The 23,906-nt window shown below is 47.9% G+C and overlaps 1 protein-coding gene across 1 annotated transcript in view; it reads left to right on the top strand.

Moving 5' to 3' along the window:
* Positions 1-23,906, top strand: part of Auh (AU RNA binding methylglutaconyl-CoA hydratase) — a 93,957-nt gene that overhangs the window by 38,722 nt on the left and 31,329 nt on the right. Inside the window, exons 5-6 of the mRNA XM_021215674.1 lie at positions 3,962-4,054; positions 5,869-5,925. Coding sequence (XP_021071333.1) covers positions 3,962-4,054; positions 5,869-5,925 — 150 coding nt within the window. The remainder of the gene's footprint in view (positions 1-3,961; positions 4,055-5,868; positions 5,926-23,906) is intronic.

Genomic DNA, 23,906 nt, shown 5'->3' with positions numbered 1-23,906 from the left:
TGTGTGGGATGGATCCTGTACACAGCTGTGTGGGATGGGTCCTGTACACAGCTGTGTGGGATGGGTTCTGTACACAGGTATATGGGATGGGTCCTGTACACAGGTTTGAGGAGGTAGAGCTGACCCTCAGGAGGTGACTGTTAACAGAGTTCCCCTCCATGAGGAACACCAGAGCTGCCTCACTGTATTTGAATTTTAACCTGGTGTTAGCATTTAGGCGTCAAGGGTTTGACTAAGATGGCTGAGACTTTCAGCCTTGGATCTGGCATCTCTCCCTCGAGGGTGGTGGCGTTTCTCTGTACCATGTCTGCTGGCATCCAGCAGCACCCCATGTGGCAGTCCTGGGCCAACCTCCAGCAGAGCCCAGTCTGCTAGCCTCCAGCAGAGCCTACCCAGCCTGCCAGCTTTGCTCAGGGACCACTTTGTTCTGTTCTTGTGGTTTCTCCAGAAGTTACAGAGAAGGGAGAAAGCATCTTAAATCAAAAGTACAATTTTAACTGGACGTAGAGATAACTAGGAATTTATTGTGATTTTGTTAATAAAGATTTCATTTCTAGTCTTGATTTTGGTATTCAGACTTTTCATCATAACATATATGGACCTTTCTGTTAAAGTAATGACTTTGCTGTTTTGTATAGCAGTACTAGATCTTTTTAATTGTTTAAAAATTACAGTTTATTTTTCATTTGTGTGAAGGTCAGGGTGTTAATTCTCTGCTTCCACCACATGGGTCCCAAGAGTGGAGCTCAGATGCTCAGTGCTGGCTGCAAGTGACTTTACCCACCGAGTCATCTGGCGGACACAGGATGCTAGTCTGTAAGCAGAACCTAGCGTGAAAGTCACATAACTGGCACGGGCCTCCTCCTCACAATCAGATTGTCGGCCTTTCTCGAGGCTTACAATTAGCCTCTGCCTGAGGAGCAGATAGTAGCCACAACACTTCCAGTACAGTGCTGACTTCAGCCTCGCCGGGCCTGGGTGTGCTGTGGGCTCAGAGGTTCATCACCCACCGTGCCTTTTCTTCTCAAAATAGCTCCACTCTTTAATTATTGCTTTAATTATATTTTTAGGAACATTTCAAAGGATTATTATCTTCCTTGTCATACCTGGCTCACTTCCTGGAATGAAACTCTAAATAGTATCTGATCCCACTGTTGCGTAACACACTGAGTCATGGTTTCTCGCTGTAGCCGTGGCCCTGGCATTTCATTTCCTGCTTCAAGACCTTTGTAGGCCTTCGCAGCTGCCCTCTGGGTGTTCTCTCAGGCCTCTGTACCGATAGTCTGCCTTTCCAAGGGCGTATGGCCTTAGAATTTATAGTAGTGTAAAATATTGGCTAGATTAAGCTGTTCTAATTAAATAATTTTTTTTTAGTAGGAACACTTCATGGCCAGCCTTCTGCCATGCTGGTTTCTGTTACTGTTTGGAAGTCCCAGGCACAGAGAGGGCCTAGTTACCCTTCCCTTGCCCTGTTTGGTTGCCATTCTGTGTTCTAGGTTTCTCAAAAGTTACAATGTTAAACTTGTTGTAGTCTCTTTGGAAACATTAATTCCTCGAAACTTAAATGTCAGATTTAAAAAATACTTTTTTGATAATTCCACAATGTTTGATCACAATTGGAAAAGGTTACTACTATTTGTAGTAGATTCTGTGTCTGAGGTCAATGTCTCTGCTCCTGCCCCCAAGCCAGACTCCTGGTCAGACAGTCATTGTACCTTGCTAATCCAGTCAGCCTGTTTCTTACCCATTTCTTTCATTGGTGGTTGGGGGTTATACTCACTAACTGACACCACGTCGCACTTGTCTGGCTTTGTGTGTGGCAGTCTGGCTGTGCAGACAGTCTGCCTTAGCCTCGGATCAGTGCCAACACCACAGCACCCATAACCCCTGCTACAGGGAGCTCAGACACCTCTGGCCTCTGCAGGCAACTACACCCCCTACCCCCTACACACACACACTAAAACATTTTTAAAAGTATTCACTAGTGAATGGTTTACAAATATTAATAGGACAGATTTCATTGTTAGTTTGTCATAAAAAAACCCCTTCCTAGAAATTTTATGAAAGAGAATGTCTTCGTCAGGCCAGGGAATAGAAGTGAGGCTGGCTATTTCATACATAACAGCACAGGCTCATTTCTTGGCCTTGTAAAATCTACGCAGCTCCTGAAGGTTGCCGAGTGGCCACAGTTGCTCTGCTGTTTGTCTGGAAGGCTTGGAAAGAAGCGTTGTCACACAGGCCACTGAGTGAGGGGAGCTTGGGATTAAAACGCCACCCAGCACACCGAGGAATAGCAGACAATCACTTCTCCAACAAGGAAAGGTTAATAGTACAAGGGTATTTGGCTAATCTCACCTGCAAACCAGAAAAAGGAAGAGCAAGGGTGGGTTACAGTGAGCATTCCTGAGGTCACCTAGAGCGCCTGCAAGGGTATGAGGGTGCTGTGACTTGAACTCAGGTCCTCAGGAGGAACAGCATGTGCTCTTACCTGTGAGCCACTTCTCCAGCCAGCATATAATACGTTCCAACTCCTCCCCACCCCCCTCTTTCCCTCTTAGTTTCTTGTGTGCTCCCCACTTCAGTGCATTGCTAGAACTACCTACTGGAACAGGATTTCAGAGCCCATATCCTTGAAGGACTGCTTCCCCACCCCCACTCCCCCAGCTGCCATCAGCTGCTAGAGGTGGGACTTCTTGAGTCCCTCCCTGACCCGTGCTCATGTGTAGTGTCCCTGTCACGTCCAGCCAGTGTTTGGCTGCAGACATCCGTTACTTCTGGCTTATAGTTTTTCTGCCACTTTTTCACTGTGACTTCTGAGCTTTGGGACTATGACATAGATGTTTTATTTTGAGTCGCATTCTCTACACATTGGCCAGCTGTGGGTCTCTCTATTAATCTTCACCTACTGCAGACTGAAGCTCCATCGAGGAAGGCTGAGAGATGTACTGATCTTTGGATGTAGTGATCAGAGCGTAAGGGGCACTTTCTTATTAAGGCCGTTTAGCAGGGTGGCAGCATCAGTTTCTTACCTATGGCCTGTGCCTTAGCCAGCCATAGGTTTTAGGCCCAGTGAGCAGTACCTGGCATGCATTCTCTCTTGTGGGGCAGGCTTCATCCAGTCAGAGAGTGGCTGTTTACCACAGCAGCATTCATGCCCCGGTCGTTGTGCTAGGCAGGTTGTAATTGGACCTCTCAGGCCTCAATCCTGGGTAAGGTTGGGGATGTATGAGTTAGATTAGACTACTCATACAAGTCAGTATACTGGGGAAAGGCCTGTGGTGTGGGCTTCAAGAGAAGGGGGTTGAAATCAGGCGGCAGGAAGAGGAAAGGGGGTAATGGAACTGGAAGTGGGCAGGGAATTGGGGGAGGCAGAAGGGGAGGCCAAGAGCAACAAGAGCTTTGAAAATGCCTTATGGAAACCTGCTACTGTAGAAACTTCCAGAAACACTGTCTTGTAGGCTCTGTGAATACTGCCCCTTCCCACGTCTACTTCTAGTCAGGATCCCAGAGCCAGAGAGGAAGCATTTGCAAGTCAGCTTTCCTTGGTGCTGGGGGCCTGGTCTCTGCCTTCTATGGCCAGTGGCACCGTGTGTTTCTTTGAGTAGATGTCATGTCTTGAGTTGCATTCTAAGCACCAAGTCCACAGAGGGCCAGGAGTTCCAATATGATACGTAAATTATCCAGTCTTGAATTTGCATGAGCTAACAAGCACCTTGTAGAAGGCTTTAGGCCCTCAGATTATGAGGCTATAGAATTCAATAAAATAATCCTGAAAGTAGTTGAGGAATATGAGACCTTCAGAGGTGTTCTCCATTCAAAGGTAGACTGTCTACAGTCCACACAGAAAGCTTTTGAGGGATGCTGGGAAGGCTTGTGTCTTATGGAATATGAGAGGCAGAAAGTCTTCATGGGATACTCTGTTTAAAAATGTGCGCCGAAATGAACTGTGTGTCTGTTTCAGCGAACCTCCCTGTGCCCACGATCGCAGCCATAGATGGCCTTGCCCTCGGAGGGGGTCTGGAGCTGGCTCTAGCGTGCGACATTCGAGTAGCAGGTGAGAATTTAACCCTGTTAACATAATTTGAAGAAGGAGCTCGGGTTAAGGAATTATAAAGTGATGTTATTTGCATGAAAATCACTGCATTTGGGAGATTCACATGTTTATTGAAATACCTGGAAAGACATTCAGTTTCCTCTTGTGTATAATCTAGACAAAAAACAAAAAACCAAAAAAGACCTGAGAAGGAGATTTTGGAATGAGGTGTGGGGGGACGAAGAGCAGCAAGGGAGGGGCAGTCATGATCGGAGTACAGAACAGGCTCCATGAGAATCTGGAAAAGGGATCTGCTGTTTTGTACAGTGAGTATGCTAATGAAGAAGCCTGAGGTCTGGGGCGGCAGGCAGGTTCTGGGTTGGCCCTTAGAACACACACAGATGGCAGCAGGTGTGAGGAGTGCGCACTCCTCAGGTCCAGATACTTTTGATCCACTTCCTCTTGAGTAGAACACTGGACAGTTTCCCATGGGACCCAGTGTTTGTAGTTCCGGGTGGGAAAGCTGCCTCCAGAGCTGAGGGTTTGAAGCTCCTCTGTCATCCCTTGTTCAGTCTCAGTAGAAGGACACATCTGATCTGGGACCCCAGGGCTGCCCATTCTAGACTTGTTCTCCATCTACCATTTAAAGTAGTGCGTGTGCCTGTAGTTGTGTGCATCTCATCCATGGGGTCAGTCAGGAAACACATCTGGTCCAGCACATAGGGACTTTGTTTCCATAGTGACAACTTCACTCCCTGGAAGTTCTGTCCTTTGGAGTGCCAGCAAGCACTGTGTTGAGGGGGTTGTAAAGAGTTGGGTGCTGGGCAGAGGCCAGTGGTCCTTTACATGGTTCACTCCCCATCCTGCCTGGAAGCCTTTTGAGTGTCTGAGGGAGCAGGATTGGAGAGGAGCCAGTGAAGGAGCTGGGTACCACAGCACGCATGTCTGCCCTGCTCCTAGCAAGCGCCTGCACCCTGTCCTGTGTTTTATTATGAGCACTGTCTCCCAGAGTCACAGCACACAGGACTCTGCCCTCTGGCTCAGCACTGGAGAAGCAGGCAGGGTGGGCAGCAGGAGGTCATGGCAGAGCCCTGCTTCACTCTGTCACCGCTGCTGTGGCTGCATGGCAGGAGTTGAAGGCCTTTAGCTTGCCTGTTAGTGGCTTCATGTGGCCACATCTTGGGGTGCTTTCCATCCTCCCCATGTCATTGTGGGCTTGCAGGTTGCTGCGATGATCTTCACTTGTTTTTCCTGGTACCGCGGGATGAGTTTGCAGCTGAGAAACCGAGCCTCGTGCAGCCCATTCAGAAAGACTGCGGACGGGAGGCAAGGCTGTGGGAACAGCCCAGGGGACACTCAGGCTGCGGGGCCTTTTGGACACTTGGCCTTATCTGATTGCAGATAGAGTCTTTGGTCTGGGGACTGTTGGGGAGCTAAGGAATCTGTACTTGCCAGGCGAAGTCTCTCTCTTGATTCTGAATCATTACTGGGATTCCGGCCCTCCTGCTCTGGCAGCATCAGATCCAAGGTGGGACCACCAGTCTGGTGCTTTGACCACTGGGGCCTAGCTCACTGCCAGGCAGTTTTGTGCAAAAAATGTCCTGTGTTCTCCTGTGGGTGGATAAGGGAAGTGTGTGTGGTGGGGGTAGAGGGTCATTTTGAATCATTATGAATGACATTTTGAATAACAAAACTTTTTAAAGTAATTGCTGAAAAGTTGTGGTATCAGTTTAATCGGTAACAAATTTTTCAGAGAATCTTACCTTGCTTCCTCAAGTTATCATATTACAAAGTGATGACATGCCTGTCACTTAATTCTCTTTATTTCTTTTTAGCTTCCTCTGCGAAAATGGGCCTGGTTGAAACAAAGTTGGCAATTATTCCTGGCGGAGGTATGAATTACTCACTCTCATCTCTCGGTATCTTTGATTTGGCCCCAGATGTGGGTGCAGGGTAGAGCTGCCCATGCGGAAGGCAGTGTTTGGGTTAAAGATGTAGGTGTTGTGCTGCCGCCAGGCAGCCAACAGAGCCCCTGCTCAGCATCTGTTTGGCCCTCGGGGATCGACCTGCAAGTGTTGTCAGGTGGTCTATGTTGGTGTCAGTGCTTGCATGGTCTCCTTACAGAATCACAGCCAGTTTGAAACTGTGCCCTGTGCATTTGAGCATATGTCCCCTCGTCGCAGAGTGTCATAGCCAGGCCCTGAGTGTAGGAGGAGATGGTGCTTCTTCTGTTGTCCAGCTTTGGCCACCGTGACAAGACACCAGAGGCAGCCGTCTGTGGGAGGGAAGGTTGGTTTGGGTACAGTTCACTTCTCTTGTTCTGCTGTCTGGGTCTGTGTGTGAGCTAAGCATGCTCATCCTTCTGGAAGGCTTGTGGAGCAAACTCACCTCGTGGTGAGAGAAAGGGGGCGGCAGAGAGGGAGAGACAGAGAAGAGACGGGGTCCCTTTTAGTACCCCATGGACCAATTCTGTTTCTAGGTGGCCCCCCCTCCCACCTCCTTGTAGTGCCTTGCTGGGGTGTTTTGGGGGATATTCTGGGTTTAAATTACCCTAGTGGCTTGGGTTCTAGACCGTCTCTCCTCTCTGCATAGTAGGGCAGCAGCTGTCTGTCTGTGTGTGTTCACATATGGGAAGAGGTGTGGGTCGGGCTGGGTCTTTCCTTTTTAAAACTCATTTAAGAATTCACTTTGTCAACATTGATAATGAAATACTTTATCTGCCCCTCCAAAATCTGAATGTTCTGCTGTTGTGATCTATGGGATTTATAGACATTCCCATTTTGTGATGTCATTCTTTGAGAAAGGCATCATTTAAGGATGGGTACATTATACTATATAGTACCTGATAAGTTATTTCTCTGCTGGTGAGCTGAGCCAATTCAAGCCAAATTAGATTATATTAAAGGCAGGTTTATTGGAGAGCTGTGCTCTGGCAAGTTCACTGGCCCCAAGTATTGAGGAGGGGGGAGGGGAGGGGGAAGAAAGGGAGTGCTGGAACAGAGAGAGCAGAGAGAGAAGAGGAAGAGAAGAGAGAGGGGGAGAGAGAATGGGGGGTGGAGAGGGGGGAGAGAGAGGGAGAGAGCACAAAATGTCTGGATTATATAGGGAGGAACCCCTCAGGGAATGGCAGCCCAGCCCCTGGGCTATAGAAAGTTTAGGGCTGGGGACAGGGTATATCAGGTGGGGATGAGGGATGCTGGAAGAACCTGGAGGCCATCTCTGCTTTGATAGGTAAAGTGTGTGCCTCAGTCCCTTGTCCCCAGGTCTGTAACCAAACATCCCAGCCTATTATTGATTTCTTTCCCATTTTTTATTAGATATTTCCTTTATTTACATTTCAAATGTGTACCGCAGGGGAGAGTGCTCACCCTGAAAGCTAATCCTGCGCCCAGTGCCTTCCCGCTTACCCGTGCCCGCTTGGTCGAGCTCCTCTGTACAGGGTGCAAGGAGAATACCAGGAGAAGGAGTGGTGAGAGAGCCGGTCTATCTGTGGATAACTCATGGAGCAGATCCGAATTACGGAAGTGTGATTGGATATGTATCAGACTTGACTTTTCATGGTGTTGGGGACAAACCCAGGGCCTCAGGCATGCTTGCTAGAGCTCTGCGGCCTAGCTGTACCCCAGTCCTGAGCTTCTTCTAGGATATGACTAATCCTAGAAGGCTAGTGCTTGACTGCTGGGTCCTGTCCCCTCCCCATCTCCAGTGTGTCTTCCTGAAACCTGTAAATGTGACCTTATTTGGAAAAGGGGTCCTCACGGGTGGGGATAACGGGTCTTGAGAGGAAGTCGTCCGAGAGTATCAGAGTGATACTCTGTCTAAATCCAATGACTCAGACAGAAGGATGTCAGGTGAAGACGGGGAGTTAATGCACCCATAACCTGAGTGTTGCAGGCCCCAGAATCTGAGGGCCAGGCAGGGGATGGACACCCCCATCTCCCCGCCCCTCACACACATACACACTGAGCAGCAGTGTCTTACTACAGGGTCGGACATTTCCCTACTCTCTTCCCTTTCCCTTCTCCCTTTCTCCCTCCTTCTCCCCACCCCACTCTCTTCCCCTTCCTTGTCACGGGTCTTGTTGTATGTCTTGACTTATGTCTTGCCTGTCATTCTCTGTATCCCTCACAGGCCGGCCTCAACCCCACCACAGCTGGCCTGCCTAAGCTTCCCAAGGGCCGCTTCCAGCTGGGAGCCACCATACCCAGTGAGCTTGGCACACATTTGATAGATCTGTTTCAGAACTGTGAGAGAACCCCTTTCCGTTGTTTAGCACTGTCTGTGGTGATTTATCATAGCCACCTTAGGAAACCGGCAGCGGGCTCCCAGTAAGGTGTAAGGGACGCGTCTGCCGGGTTTAGTAGCTGTAGTTGCCCCTGGTGATGGGCGGTGCTGATCCGGGTATCAACTGTGTCTTGTACATGAAGCGTTTTGTGAGCCCAGTAGGAGCTGGAGTGTTTGTGTGAGAGTAGCTTCGTGGATAACTATGGGCAGACTGACTGTTCCGAGCCAGGGAGGGAGTGCAAGCCGAAGGCTGAGAAATCACAATTTTCTCTCATGCACTATGTTCTTTGGGGGCCTGTCACAGTGGACCACTGAAGATTTGATTGAATTTGGGCTATTTTTTCTTTTCTTTCTTTCTTTCTTTCTTTCTTTCTTTCTTTCTTTCTTTCTTTCTTTCTTTCTTTTTTTTTTTTTTTTTTTTTTTACAGGATTTCTCTGTGTAGTCCTGGCTGTCCTGGAACTCACTCTGTAGACCAGGCTGGCCTTGAACTCAGAAATCTGCCTGCCTCTGCCTCCCAAGTGCTGGGATTAAAGGTGTGTGCCACCACTGCCCGGCTGGGCTATGTTTTCTTACAAATAGAATTTGTTTCCTAACTTTTACTAAATACATTCATAATAAAAATCGGAGCGTACTGGTGTTTTCCTCCTGTGCCCGTGAGTGATGAGGGTCTGGTGTGTTACTTTGTAATGGAGTCTGAGCACTGTATCTTAGTGGCTCCTCACCCTGTGAAGCCTTCAGTTCGAGGCTCACCCCTCAGCATGCTAGTAGGGTGTGGTTTCACTTTGAAAGGGGTTTGTTTCTTCCTGATTCACCAAGAGCCTTCGCGTGGCACGGGTATGTTATTATTTTGATTCTTAAAATAAGGTGCTTTCTGGTTTAAGTTGCAGAACGATTTATTTTAAGGGAGATTTTTGTCTTAATTAAAAGAGTGAGTCTGAAAGCTTGTAGGAGATTGTCCTGAGCCTTCCTACACCCTGCCACCTCTCCTCTCACCTTCCCTTCCATGGCCAGCATCCTCTAAGAGGACTGACTTTAGAACATTCTGTGGCCTGAGAGATGGTTCAGCCAGTAAAGGCCCTTGCAGTGCAAGACTGGCTCCTGAATTTGATCCCTGGATCCCTCAGTGGATAGAGGGGACAGCTTCAGGGAGTTGTTCTCTGGACCCCCCAGGATGCACATGCACATGTGCACTGGTAGATAAGATAGGGTATTTTGTTTGTTTTGTTTTATTTTGAATTCTGCTTCTACATTGGTGATTTTTTTCTTTTGCTATTCTTGAGAGATACCTGCTTCATGAGGCCACTCTGTTACTATTAAACCTATCTACTTTTACTTTTTTCTTAGTTCCCAGTGGCTAAAAGGTTTCCCTGGTCTCTACATCCTCTGTCTAGCGGGGATGGTCTCCCAGGAAGACCTATAATATCAATCTTGTCTGCTTTTCCCATTTTCCAGACAAGACCTAAAAGAGAGTGAAGGGACAGTGCATCTGTGTGGGGGTCTGGGAGCACCCCTGTGAGAGGGGTAAATGCCCCATTTCCCTTTTCAGTGCTTTGAGGGGGGAGACGTGATCCCCTCTGTTCCCGCAGACCCACGCTTCTGTATTGACCAGCACTTGGAAGTTTGTCCAGGTGACACCGAGCTTCCCATGTGGATTTCTGTACCTTGGGTGGAGCCAGGAGACTTAGCTTTCGCCCTCGCTGCAGTTTCTTCAGGCTCGTCCTTCAGTGCGACCTCAGCAGCATTTGGGACATGGCCAGTCACACTAGCATTTGGTCCTCTTTGAGTTTGAGGTTGAACCCGAATAGCAGTGTGATTACTTCTGACATATTTGATAAATGAATAAAAAGCTCAACTGTAAAATGTTTTTGAGAGACCACAATATTCCTAATGACCCACTCCTATCATGTAATTTATATTAGAATTCTCAAGTGTAGTTTATTAGAATATCATTTAGTGTTAAAATTACCATTATAAGTACATAGTTCAATGGACGGTGCAAAGGAATATGATGTATGCTAAAATAAGTTGGCCCTCTACCTGACTACTGTCTGGTTGACTCTGATGCAATCCAGGTACACTGTCAGATACCCATTCTAGCCCTTCCTGACATTGGAAACGGGGTGAGCTGCCTGTCTCTGTTCTGCTGGGAGTTCAGGCTCTCTCTTCTTCCTTCCAGCCTGCAGATGACAGGATACCTGCATGGCTGACTACTGACACTTTCCCACAGCATGGACAACACTCCCAGATGTTCTTGTGCTGCCAGCTTCCTCACAAATGCCCTTTCTGGTCCAGGATCTGGTTAAAGTGGCAACTAACTTAGCATCCTCTTTGCAGACTGACAGGTGAGGCTCTATTGTACTACTCAGAGTGAGAAAAAGAGCCCCTTCCCCCCAGTTCTGTTCTTTCCACTGTTCATGACGAGCGCTGTGGCCTCTGGGTGCATGTACTTGGCACATTCTCCAGGAGCTCCATGCTAAGGCGTGTCTCTGAGGTAATGACTGACATTTAAATCCTGTCAGTGAGTTGTGTTGCTAACACAGCCCAGAGTTGGAAGCTCCGTTTATATCCATTGTAGCAGCTCCCCTAGAATTTACATCAGAATCCCAGCCTCAGCCTTGAGTGAGTCACCACTACCCTGGGAGAGTGAGCTGGGTTCTCAGAAATAGCAAGAGGTCTGCCTGTGTCCAAGTCAGCAAGGTCATCCAGGAAGGAGCGCCCTGCTGCAGCAGAGTGAGACCTGAGAGGTTTAGTGAGGCAGAGTGGGCAGACGGCCTTGCAGGCTTGTGCTAGTGGGATGCATGGAGGCGCTTCTCTGAGTAATCTAGCGCGCTCTCTCTCTCTCTCTCTCTCTCTCTCTCTCTCTCTCTCTATGTGTGTGTGTGTGTGTGTGTGTTGGGGGAGCTGTCCCCTGACTTCCTTGCTGGACTCAGGGCTGTGGTGGAGAAAGCACCTCTGTAGGACTCTCTTCTTGCCTTGGAAAGCCCCTTCTGCGATCAGGTAGAGAGAGTCCACATGTGCCCACATGTCTAACTACCGAACTTGCAACAACCAGAGACAAAGGAATCTAGGACTAGCAGTCCTGAGTTTAGCGCAAACAGTGTAGGCCGCACGATGCTTCCTGAGGAAAGTCAGTTGGTTCCAGTTGTCAAGGCCTGCCTCTCTCTGGTCTCCCTCTGCCTCATTCTACTCCTGCTCTGCTCCCTGAGTGGGGGGGCATATTTATTCAGTTCACTAACTCAGCTCTTGGGTTCTGCCTGCACTGTTGTAGAAGGTGGCTATAGCTGTGAAGAAACAAGCTACAGAGTCACCACAGGCCTTCATTCGCAGCCCAGGGAGCAGAGCAGGAGCCTGTCCCCAAAGTAGAAAGTATTGTAGAAAAAACAAGGGACAGAGTCTGAGGAGGATGGGGCTTTGTAACCAGGAGGCCAGAGACTCTCACTAACAAGGTCCATAGGCTTAAGGCGTAAAAGACCAGGGAAGAATGTGTAGACAGACAGCACCCAGGACCAAGCGCTGAGGTGGGAGAGCGCTTGCAGCCACAGCAGGACGCACTACAGGGAGGGTACATTGTGCAGGGATTGATCGCGGCACAGTGACTTCAGTCTTTATCCCCAGTGAGAAGGAGACCCCGGGCAGGCAGGTCTGCAGTTTAATAGGTTTCTTATCAGTGCACTGAAGGTGCTCAGCAGTAGGCTGAGTCTAGAAGCAGGAAGCCAGCGCCTGTGGCATGGTTGGCTGTGGCATGGCCTGGACAGGGCTGTGGTCAGATCCTGGGTGTGTTTAAAGACAAGTCTAGAAAAATCTCCTGGCAGGTTGGCTGGGAACACGATCAGGAGAGATGAGTGGGGTTTTGGGAAGAGCAACGGTCTTCTCCTGAGATGTGGGACTGCAGCCAAGAATCCTGTCTTGGATATTATTTGGATATTTGGTTAAAAACAGTTATTGAATATCTAGATGCACTCTTAAATAAATGCCAAGAAGAGCGGCATGGTCTGGGCTGGGAATAAAACTACGGGACTCATTGTTTTCCCCACTAACAACCTGCTCTAAAGAAAAGTCCTGAGCCCAGAAAGCCATCCTCTGTCCCCAGGGCTGGGATAAGTGGGAACTACCCTGGCCTCTCGGAGGAGACTGTGTCTGTCTGACCTTGTCATAGGAGAGAGTGGGCAGGACTTAGAATTGACCACTGTGATCCTTCAGCTGCTAAGGCTTCTGTCACTTGAGACCTTAGGTCTGGGTCTTTTACATTTTGAACACATTTAAAACACACTGAAATGTAAATGAGTTTCAGAAAATAAATGAAAAGTGAAGCATATCAGTTGATTATCTCTTATCCAAAATGGTGGGGGTTGGGAGTGTTTCAGAAATGGTTTTCTGATTGTAGAGTGTTTGTATGGATTCCTCAGAAAAACTGAAATCCAAGATGTCCCTAGGTCTCCAAGACTGATGTTCATTAATCAAAGAGTAGGGCTTTAGAGCATTTTGGATTGTTAGGGTGATTCAGCCTGTACCAGCAAGCAGAAATGATAGGACTGAGAAACTTACAGATAACCCACTGTGTAGACGGAGTTGCCAAATGCAGCTGAAGGAGACGGGAGAGTCTGAGGTACAAACAGCGGACAGGTCTGCAGAAAGTTACTCAGAAGTAAGAAAGTGAATCACAGCCATGATGAAAGGGTTAATGTCTAGGCTTCTGAAAGACCTAGAAGGAGGGAAGAAAGAAGTGAGCCCTCATAACTGAAAACAGAAATGGAGTGAGTGGACAGAGCTAAGAACAACGATAAAGCAGGCTAACTAGGTGGAGAGCCTACAGGCCCAGCCAGCTACACCACAGGACCGCATGCACACTGCTTGGAGTATAAGTAAAACTTGGTTGGAAGCAGGAGGCACCCGGGACATACATACTTATAAAGAAGCAGTGGTTATGATGGCCAGTTCTCATCAGAAACTAGTCCAGACACCAAGGGAGACATTGTGATGTGCTACAAGCGCCACACGCAGAGACGGTGGCTCAGCCAGACCTAGGGGGCAAGTCCCTTGTCTCAGCACTCTGGATTCTGAGGCAGGAGAATTGCTATGAGGTCCAGGCTAGGTCTCAGCACCTACCCCCATGCTCCCCAAAAGAAGGTGAAATGAGGTAATTTTCAGATCAGGCAAAACAAACAGTTTATATCTCAGACTCAGTATCTGTAATAATGGTTCGTGATGGACACAGCCACATCTAGACATAGCTGAGAGAGCCGCCGGGGAGCCTTCTTGGGCATAGATTAGATTTGGTGAAGTTGACAGCTATGTGCAAAAAAATAATAAAGAACTTTGATTTAATCTTGAAAATCTAGACAAAAACATGAGCTCAAAATAGAACACAGATATAAAACCACATGGAGTTCTGAAATCCGCAGAGGTCACACACTCGTTCCCAGTGTTGGAGACTGAGGGGTTTGGCCCCAGGGGGCTCATGGAGTCTCGAGTGAGTGACCTGCACTCTGGAGAAGGTATTGCTGTCAGTGCCCGCCCTCATGGTCATTCCCTACTCCTTGTTTTCAACATGTAGGAACTTGCTCTGTTTAAAGCACTTGCTTCAAAAGCCTGGCTACCTGTGTTCGATTCCAGAACCCTGTGTAAAGGTGGAAAAAGAGAATCAGCCCCCTCAAGTTATCCTCTGAACCCCATGAACTCACCATGATGCCTTTTCATGTCCGAATTTACATATCACACACACAGTAATAACAGACATTCACAAAGTGCATCATTCATTCTATCAACAACCCGATACATTCCTCTGGTCCGGCCATTATCACAGTAACCTGATTTACATATTTATACGGCCCAGCGTCTATGGATAAGGTTAATAAATGATTGTGTGAAGTATGGTAGAAAGCAGATATTTGAAAACCAAACTTGTTCTAACAGTCAGATAAAACACATTTATCAGAGTCGGTAAAAGAAGCTACATTAGTTCTGCCTTAGCCCCGAGAAATGTTTCCGTGTTTCCATGAGCACTTCACCTGGGAATTGATAGCGCCCTGATTTGGAATAGGAGGATTGAGAATAGATTCCTTTATAGAATCAGCATACACACAGCAGCTCAGCTGTCATAGGCTTTACTGTCTGACCACTAGCCTGTGTGTAGCTGATGCGAATCCAGCCCGCAGGAGGATAAGAAGTAAGATCTGAGCTGCCTGCTAGATGCTCTGTTGCTGCCTAATTAGTGCTTGCTACAGTTTTTCTTCCGCATGAAACCCTTTAATAGCTTTAACAGGTTAAAATTAAGGTGCAATAAACAGCACATATTTTAACACACAGTTTGGTAAGTGTTGATATAGACACAGCCATGAAGGCATAACCACAGTGGAGTTAGTGAACATGCCCGGCACCTCAGTGTTCTCATGCAGCCCTGGGCTGCTCCCCGATCTGTAGAGTGATGCTTTTATCTTCTCTCTCCTGTGGTGCCTTGGGTGCTGGCCGAGCACTCTATCAATGAGTCACGTGCACAGCCTGTGACATCATAGGCATGTGATCATCTCTATTTGGCTCCATTCACTTACAGTTATTCTTGAGTTCATCCATAATGTGAATTTCAGTATTGATTTCCTTTTTTGTTGCTAAACGGTGACGCATTCTGTTCACATCCACAGTGTTTCTGTCTGGACAGACATCTTTTTTCTTTTACCTTTGGCTGGTGTGAGCAGAGCCGCTGTGAACGGTTGCATACAAGCCTCCACGTGACTCAATGCTTTCAGTTACCTGAAGCGGATGCTTCTGACTGAAATGGTTCGTACCATGAGTGTGTGCTTGGCTTTAGTGAGTTGTTACTGGTTCCAGCAGCGTGAGTTCTACCATGGGTGGCTTCTCTTTTTTGAGACAGGGTTTCCCGGTGTGGCCTTGACTGTCCTGGAATTCACTCTGTAGAGCAGGCTAGCCTGAAACTCAGATCTGCCTGCCTCTGCTCCTGAGTGATGGGCCTACAGGCGTGTGCTGCCATAGCCAGGCAGTTCCGAATTTTTAACATCAATCAAAGGCCTGAAGGTGTTGATACTGGGAAAGCCCATCCTGTCTGCTCCTCAGTGGGCTGTGCTTGAGTGCCTGTCTCCAGCTGACAGAGACCACACTGGTTTCCTGCTTTGTTTAGGGTATTGAGCTTTCTCGTTTTTAATCTGTGGTGCAAGGCACATCCCTACCTGTACTCACAGTATGCATTGAGAAGACTTTCTCTTCTGGCTTTGGGTCTCTAAGGTAGCTACATCTTCATAAAATAAGATGAGACTGGCATTCTGTCTCATAAGCGTATTTGTCTGGCTTGGGACCAGTGCCACGTGGTGAATCTTGAAAACACCCATATCGGTTTTTCTACTTTTTTTGGCCAGTTGTTTTGCGGAGTCCTGGTCCTTTTCATTTCCACATGGTAGTCAATTTCTACAAATTCATTCCTGTTGAGGGACTAGGCAGTGCTGGGGATTAAACTGAGGACCTGTCATATGACAGAGTCACCAGGCTACATTCTCCTGTAAAGGACAGCACATTTACTCTTCACTGTATGCACTGTTTTGCCAAAGCGTTCTTGGGCTTTCCTGTCCTCAGAGGTGCAGTTGAGCTAGGCTGGTGACCACAGGAGTTCCTGGCTGTGGACCCACCTTCCCTCTGACATGGAATCGCTGCTAGCTGTCCACGTCTCTCAAAAGTGAGCACCGTCTGTCAGAATTGCAGGAGAAATTACAGGAGCCCCCCGTGCCTGCGTGTGTATAAGTGGCCTTTGTCAAAGAAATTTTTGCCACTTGTAAGATCCCTCTTTGGAACTAGAATGACCATTTGCACCCCCCTGCCTCACTTTCCCTTCATTTATTTATTTATTTTTCTTTTTACAGGAAAATGGATTTGAATATATTTCAGGGTCTGTGGGTCACTAGACGTGACAGCTGTGTGCACAGGACCTGTGTCTGTCCATCCATCTGTCCATTGCCATCATGGCCTACCCCTCTGATCCCCCATTCTTCTGTCCCCACCGCTGCCTCCTGTGCCAGCTCCCTCTACTGTGCCTCCCCAGCCAGGAGACTCTGAGCTCAGGTAGAGGCTCCTACTTGCCACCTTCACCTTAGCTAAAAAGGAAGTGATTCTGATAAACTCTGGCTTGAGGAGCCTTTATTTATTTATTTATTTATTTATTTATTTATTTATTTATTTTTAAAAGATTTTATTTATTTATTTATTATGTGTTTACACNGTAGCTGTCTTCAGACACTCCAGAAGAAGGCATCAGATTTTTCTTATGGATGGTTGTGAGCCACCATGTGGTTGCTGGGATTTGAACTCAGGACCTTCGGAAGAGCAGTCAGTGCTCTTAACCGCTGAGCCATCTCACCAGCCCCCTTGAGGAGCCTTTAAAAAGGAAAATACGTAGACATGAATGACACGTGATAGCAAATACAAAACAGTCCGGGGAGACTGGATTTTTAAACTCTCATTTATCTTTTTATTTTCCTATCATCACCTTCTTGTTGTTGTTAAAAACACACCATTTCTCTCTGTTCCCTTTCTTAATAAAGGGTTTCTTAAAAACCCCTGTGTTGCCTGATGTCACTTGACTTTGGTTCAGGCACTAGAGAACTCTAGTTCAGTAAGTAATGATTTGTGGATAGCTTTCCAGAGCTGTAAGCTGCAGGCACCGCCCTGCTGACACACAGGCATTTCTCGGCTGTGTAACTCGGACACAGAGGAGTGTTTTTACTACAAAACCCTTCTTGTGGTTTTTAGCCCGTGACACTCCTCTTAACTATGATAAGGAAATGTCATGACATTAACGCTAAGTAATTCGATACTTGAGGTGCGTTGATAGGTTTTCTGTGATGGACGACTTGGCTTTCCTGGGGTGAGCCGTACTTGATGACCCCATGTTACTCTTCTAGAGTCAGAACACTCAGATTCCAGGTTTTCTGCACTTACAGCAGGACCTGTTTTTATAGATGAATTAAATGAATGTGTGTTTTTTTTTTTTTTCATGTTATTTTGACACTATCTTAAAAAGCATTTGGAAGAATGATCGTCTGGTCTCTAGCTAGTCCATGAAGTCCTGGAATTCTCGCTTCCTCGAAGTTCTGTATTTAAGTCTCGCTTGAGTTTTGCACTTTGGCACTTTGAGATTCCTCCTCACGGTGGGTGCACGTTGCCCAGGTTTTCAGATGACTTAGCACTGATGTTTGCAGCGTCATGGTATCCTCAGCCCCTGTGGCCCCTTCAGAGTCCCTCGAGTCCTGCGTTTGCAGAGCTGCAGGGTGTTCGTGCTCTCTTCGCAGGCCCTCAGCCCCTGCTCGCAGCTCCATTAAGGCTGCCTTCTTCCTCCCTGGGTAATTTTATTCCTTTTCTTAAACTCAAAGTTCACATGTTTAATTTGCTTGTGTTCACTTTTCTTTTTTAAATTACGTTATTACGAGGGACACACAGATCACACACTGCCGCTAGGTTAAGGCAGCCACTCACACAGACACTTGGGCCCACCCCAACCCTTCCATCCCAGCGACCCTCTCTCCAGTTAGAAGCTGTATTTGGAAGCTGTGGAGCTTCACACTGGCTTTTACATCTCCATCAATTACATTTTTATGCATTAACTACCCTCTCCCCCCACATACACAAGGAGAAAAAGCTGACGGAGCTGGAACCAGGAAAACAGCCTTATGTCTTCTCTCACAACTCACGTGCCCCTTTGCCCGAACAGTCGTCGTCAGTGATGAAAAGTGTACATTTGTGCTAACTGAATACTTGCCACCCATTTTTCTGTAGCATTAGTAGTAGTAGTAGTATATTACATTTAAAAATTCAATTTGCAGTCCCTTGTAGTAAAATATATGTCTGTATCACACACACACACATACACACACACACACCACCCTCACACACACACACCACCCTCACACACATCTCAAGTTACTTTGGGCAGCTTCTACTCTCCAGAAGCATCAAACTCTATTCAGAGAGTGTCCTCTCAGGTGATACCCACAGCTCCTGGCTGTGGCTTCAGCTTTTATATGATTAATGCTTTAATGCCTTGGCTCTTCATTGTGACTGTCTTTTAGGGACCTTAAAAAGAGGCTAGCAGTCATTGACGGCCCCTAGGTCCAGTTCTCATCTCTTCTGTTCCGTTTTTGTCTTCGTCATCTGTCCGGTTAGGAGGGGTATGTTGAGGTGCCCACCTGCTGTGGTGCTGATGTGAATTCCTCATCTCTTACAAAGATTCTCAACGACATCTCCCTGAAGCATCTGGTCTTGCGCAGTCACGGTCTCCAGCGCCCTGGTTCCCTCACGCAGTGTGTTCCCCTGTGGCATCCCTGTGACAAGTGTTGTGACTGACTGAAGTGACTGTCCCATCATGCTGCATCTCTACCCAGCCTTCTCTTTATTTCGTGGGTGTGGGTGTCTTTGGGCTGGAGCCTTTGCCTTGAGGCCCAGGTTGGCCGCCTGCACCAGCCTCCGGAGGCGCTGGCTTCCAGGCTCAGGGCCACCAAACACGGCTGCCTAGCTACTGTGCCCCACCTCTAGCTGCAGAGCTGCACATCGCAGGGTGGGCTGGAGTTTGCCTGTGCTGTGTAGTGCAGTTCATCTAGGACATGGCTCTACCCTGTCCTCATGTTCCTTACCGGAGCAGAAAGCCATGGAGTAAAGACACTCTGCGTCCCTGTGAGTGTCCAGCTTGTTTCTCACCTCGTGTCTTCAGAAGCTATTGCATGAGAGGCACTTTTTTTTAAAGATTTATTTATTATATGTAAGTACATTGTAGCTGTCTTCACTCCAGTAGAAGGAGTCCAATTTCCTTAAGGATAGTTGTGAGCCACCATGTGGTTGCTGGGATTTGAACTCAGGACCTTTGGAAGAGCAGTCAGTGCTCTTAACCTCTGAGCCATCTCTCCAGACCCCATGAGAGGTACTTTTATTTCTTGTTTCTTGTTATGTGTTTATGTGTGTGTTGGGTGGGGGAGGTGTGCACATGTGCCGTGGCGTGCCTGTGGAGGTCAGAAGACAACCGTGTGGAGTTGACACTCTCCTTCCACTCTGGGTCCTCGGGACTGGCCTTTCGTCAGGCCTGTATGACAAGCACTTTGACCCGCCGAGCCGTCCCTGCCCTGCTTTGAAGCCCTCAGTGTGCACCCTGACTGGTTATATTTCTGCGACTGAGTGAGTTCTACACATTTGTCCTTTTTCGTGTCACTGTTAGTATTTCACCGTGGTATTTCTCCCCAGATGTCTCACTGGCAGGGTTAAATCGACTAGTGATCTGCCTTGAGTTTATCTCTCTTAAGGTCCAATTGTTGGTCACACTGATAACATAATGTTGCAGACCTTGCCCTTCATTCAGCAGTATTCATTTCTGAAATTACAAGAGGCCATAAGATACAGCAAACGTTGTCTTCCTTAGGCGGCTTGGTAGAGAGATGCCAGGTCTAAGTGCTTGCTGTGCAAGATGAAGACCCCGGATTTTCATCCCCACACCTCATGCAGTTGACTGTGAAAGCTCACACCTGAAATCCCAGCACTGTGTGGGGCAAGCAGGAGGACTCTTGGGGTTCATTTGCCGGCAGGCCAAGTCTAATGCGCTCCAGGTTTAGAGAGAGAGACTCCTGGTTGTTTAAAAAAAGTAATGTGGAGAACCATTGAGAAAAACAGCCAATGTCTACCTCTACCCTTAGAGAGTGCATGTGTGTGTATGCACACACACACACACACACACACACACATACACACACACACACACATACACACACACACAAAACACACAGACAGACACAGACAGACACACACACAGGCACACATATAGACACGCACACACAGACACACAGAGACAGACATGCATACAGACACACAGACACATATAGACACACACACAGACCCAGATACAGACACACAGACACACAGACACACAGACACACACACACACACACACACACACACATATACACGCAGACACCACATCACAAGCCAGGTATAGTGCTTCACACAGGACATCTCAGTACACAGGAGGTTGAGACAGGAGGATTGTAGCAAGTTTGAAACCAGTCAGGGCTACACAGTGGATCCTTGTTTCAAAGAAAGAAAGAAAAATGTTTTTAAAAATTCATATTTAAACCTACCAATCCTTATTTATTTAATCTAAAAAAATAGAAATAATGATTGAGCTTGCATTAATTTCTGCAGTACAGAAAGGAAGTGGTTTTTTGACATGAGCTCTGGTTGTAGCCTGTACGACTGTTTCAGGACGCTGTTGTAGTGCTATCTTAGAGGGTAAATTGTGTCCCTTTCCCCGCCTAGTGACCCTGCTGCTGGCTGTCAGGCCTCACCATGCTGTGGCACTTGCTGTAGAGTGTGCTGTCTGGAAGCGTGGTGTGGCACCAGCAGGGCCACTCCCCTTTCCCAGGGCTGTACAGGTCACTAGCATCCCGTGGCAGAGGAAATCTTGAGACAGATGTGGGGGCTCCTGTTGAGTAGGGAGGTATGACAGGCTGGAATGTGGCCAGGCTCGGGGTATGGTCTGGTAGAGTGGCTGGCATTTTGTGGACAGTTTTGGGTCAAGCTTCTCCTAGGTATAAGACTCACTCCCCCAGCAACTGAACATGCTGAAGAAGCTGGGCGCTCACTGGTTACATTTGCCCCTGGCTGGCTTTCAGTATGTATATAGAGCCATTTGCTGTTCTGTTTAGCAGCCCAAAGCAAGTGCCCACGAAGTGCGCACAAACCGCATGGCTCTCCTAAGTTAATTGTCTGTGTAATCTGTAGTAAATACTGCTTTGAGACCAGTGGTATACCAGCTCAGCAGTTCAGAAAGATGGGGAAGCTGAGCTACTGCAGAACCATTGACCTGGCCTGATGGTGGCCGTTAGGGGCCCGGAGCAGAGCGCCTGACGTCATGTGCTTGTCCTGAGGCTTTGGGAATGTGACTTGACCCTTGGAGTCTGCCCCATCATGCATGCATGTGTGTATGTGTGTGTGTGTATGTATGTAGCCAGATATGTTTTACATGGCCCTGTGAGGATAGCGGAAGCTTATGTGAGCAGTCCTGCCAGGTACAAGTTGCAGTAGGTCAGCATGTTTTAATCTGTCCTCTTTGGCCTTACTTGTCAGATACACCATTATTCCTGAGCAGGCGTCAGGAGGTGTGGCTCTTGTAGGACAGCCCACATGACCCACTTTATTCTGGTCAGTGGGAGCGGTTCCAAACCAGCCTTGGTGGGTGGAGCTCATCAGAGCAGGTAGTGGGTGTGGGCCTCTCGTGCCCTCCCCCCCCTCTCTCCTTCCCTCCTTCCCTGCCTCCCTCCTTCCCTGCCTCCCCCCTTCTGTGTGTGTGTGTGTGTGTGTGTGTGTAACCCATACGTAGCTATCAGGTGTTTCCTCAGTCGCTCTCCCCCTTGTATTTGTGACAGTCTCTTGAACCTGGAGCACACCATTGGTCATGCTAGCTAGCTGGCCAGTCAGCTGCTCCACAGAGCTGGCTGTCTCAGCATCCCCTGTTGTTGGTTACAGCTGCGCCCATCATGGCAGCTTCCATGTGGGTGCCAGGGATCTGAACGCAGGACCTCACGCTCCTGCAGCTCAGCAGTTAAGAGCACTTGCTGCTCTCCCAAGAGGACCCAGTTTGGTTTCCAGCATCTACACGGGACAGCTCCATTAGGGGATCTCACCCCAACTTCTGGGTTCTGTGCCACACACACAGACACATACGACTTGCTTTTTCTTAAGATGAATATTCAGGAGATGTTTATGTATTTGTGCTTGCTTACATTTCAAGTGGGTAAAAAGCATTAGTCAAAAGTGTCAGAGACGGCTTTAAAAAGCTGGCCGTTGAATTTTTATCAGTCGGTGATTGCTCTGACTCAGAGCTGCCCCCACCCAGTGCTTGTCATTTGGAGTGCTAATTATTATTATTATTTTTATTATTATTATTATTTTGCTGATTTGCCTCATGAATGTATATACATGTGCATTAATTTTGGTTCCATAAAAACATTCTGTGACAGTCCTCTTTGTGTGTGACTTTGGGGTATCATTTCTAGCCCCAGTTAAAACTGTAGAACTCTAGGCTTGCCATTCACTTTCGACTTGTGGCTTTTCCAGGCCAGCTTCAGCTGTTGTTACTGTGCCAATTAACAGCCACACCTCCAGAACCTAGGGCTATCAGACAGCATCCTTCTCTCCTGAAGCCCCTGGAGAGCCCAAGTTACAGGAATGCTGGGGAGGGTCTTGCTGGCACCAGGCCTCCTCTTTGAATCTCTGGGCCTGCTGTGTAAGTTTGAGTCTGCCCACAGAGTTGGTGGCCTTATTCCTGTCTGGAAGGAGTGTCTGTGGCAAGGCCCTTCTCACGGGTGTGAGGCTCCTTAGGGTGCAGTCCTGCTTGAGGAGTCTTTCAGCTTGTGACAAGATTCTTCAGCATTTCTGGTGTTTCTTGAAGCTGTCCAAAAGTCTTCTGAGTAAACCCTTCATGTCCGTCAACCAGGATTGTCCCCTTGTCCCTAGCGGCAGAGTGGAGGGGACTGGTGCTTTCGTGCTCACTGTCCTGCCCTGCATGGTGAGTCAGTCTGGGGACACTAACGTGATCATGTGTCCCCGGGACTTTGCTTTCTCTTGTAGCAGTGTCCAACCTGGGGTCCAGGATGCAGCCCAGCACAAAGTTGTACTTAAGACACTGTGAGGGGTTTTGTATGCTTATCTTCCCTTCTGTAACCTGATTTAATGGCTCTGGAGAATGAACTTTATAGACTGTGGTTGTCAAAGAGACGGGCACACCTGTTAGAATGTTCTGTGCTGACTAATTCTTAGTGGATTTCCTCTTGGTCTTTTGAGACAAGGTCTGGGAGACAGATGTATGTCTACTGAGTACTGCGTACCAAATATATAACAACCTTTCATACATGGGCTAGAACACAGACCTCATTCAGAAAGGAGGGCTACACTGTTACAGTGGGTGTGCGGACTCCACTGTTACAGTGGGTGTGTGGACTCCACTGTTACCGTGGGTATGTGGACTCCACTGTTACAGTGGGTGTGTGGACTCCACTGTTACAGTGACTGTGTGGACTACAGTGTTACAGTGGGTATGTCGACAACATTGTTACAGTGTGTGAACTACACTGTTACAGTGACTGTGTGGACTGCACTGTTACAGTGTGTGTGTGTGTGTGTGTGTGTTTCTGCGTGGGCAGGAACACTTCCTTGTGTGTTTTTGCGTGGGCAGGAACACTTTGGACTGGGTTCATACTGAAGAGCTTAACATCCTGAAAGAGGATAGATAGGCTGCGAAAGGAAAAATGAATGCCCTGTCGCTCCGCTGATCAGAGCATGATTTTTATTAATCGGACAAGGAAGGATTTTAAGCCCGCCCTTGAGTCCCCTTGAGAAACTCTCTCTCTGTCTCTGCCATGTGGTCCGATCATGAGCGGAGATGTATCTGGAAGGCGGGTTCGAGCGAGTGGGCAGAGACAACGTTAGTGGTTGGTCTGAGCGACAGTGGGCGGCGACAGTGGGCAGTGATGACAACAACAACGACGTAGAGCGGTCTGACGACGCTGCATTCTGGGAGATCTGGGGAGGTCTTCTTTTTTTTTTTTTTTT

This window comes from Mus pahari, chromosome 16, assembly GCF_900095145.1.
Source record: "Mus pahari chromosome 16, PAHARI_EIJ_v1.1, whole genome shotgun sequence".
Taxonomy (NCBI): domain Eukaryota; kingdom Metazoa; phylum Chordata; class Mammalia; order Rodentia; family Muridae; genus Mus; species Mus pahari.
The sequence above is the reverse complement of the archived record's forward strand: the minus strand, read 5'-3'. Positions and strand labels throughout refer to the sequence as shown.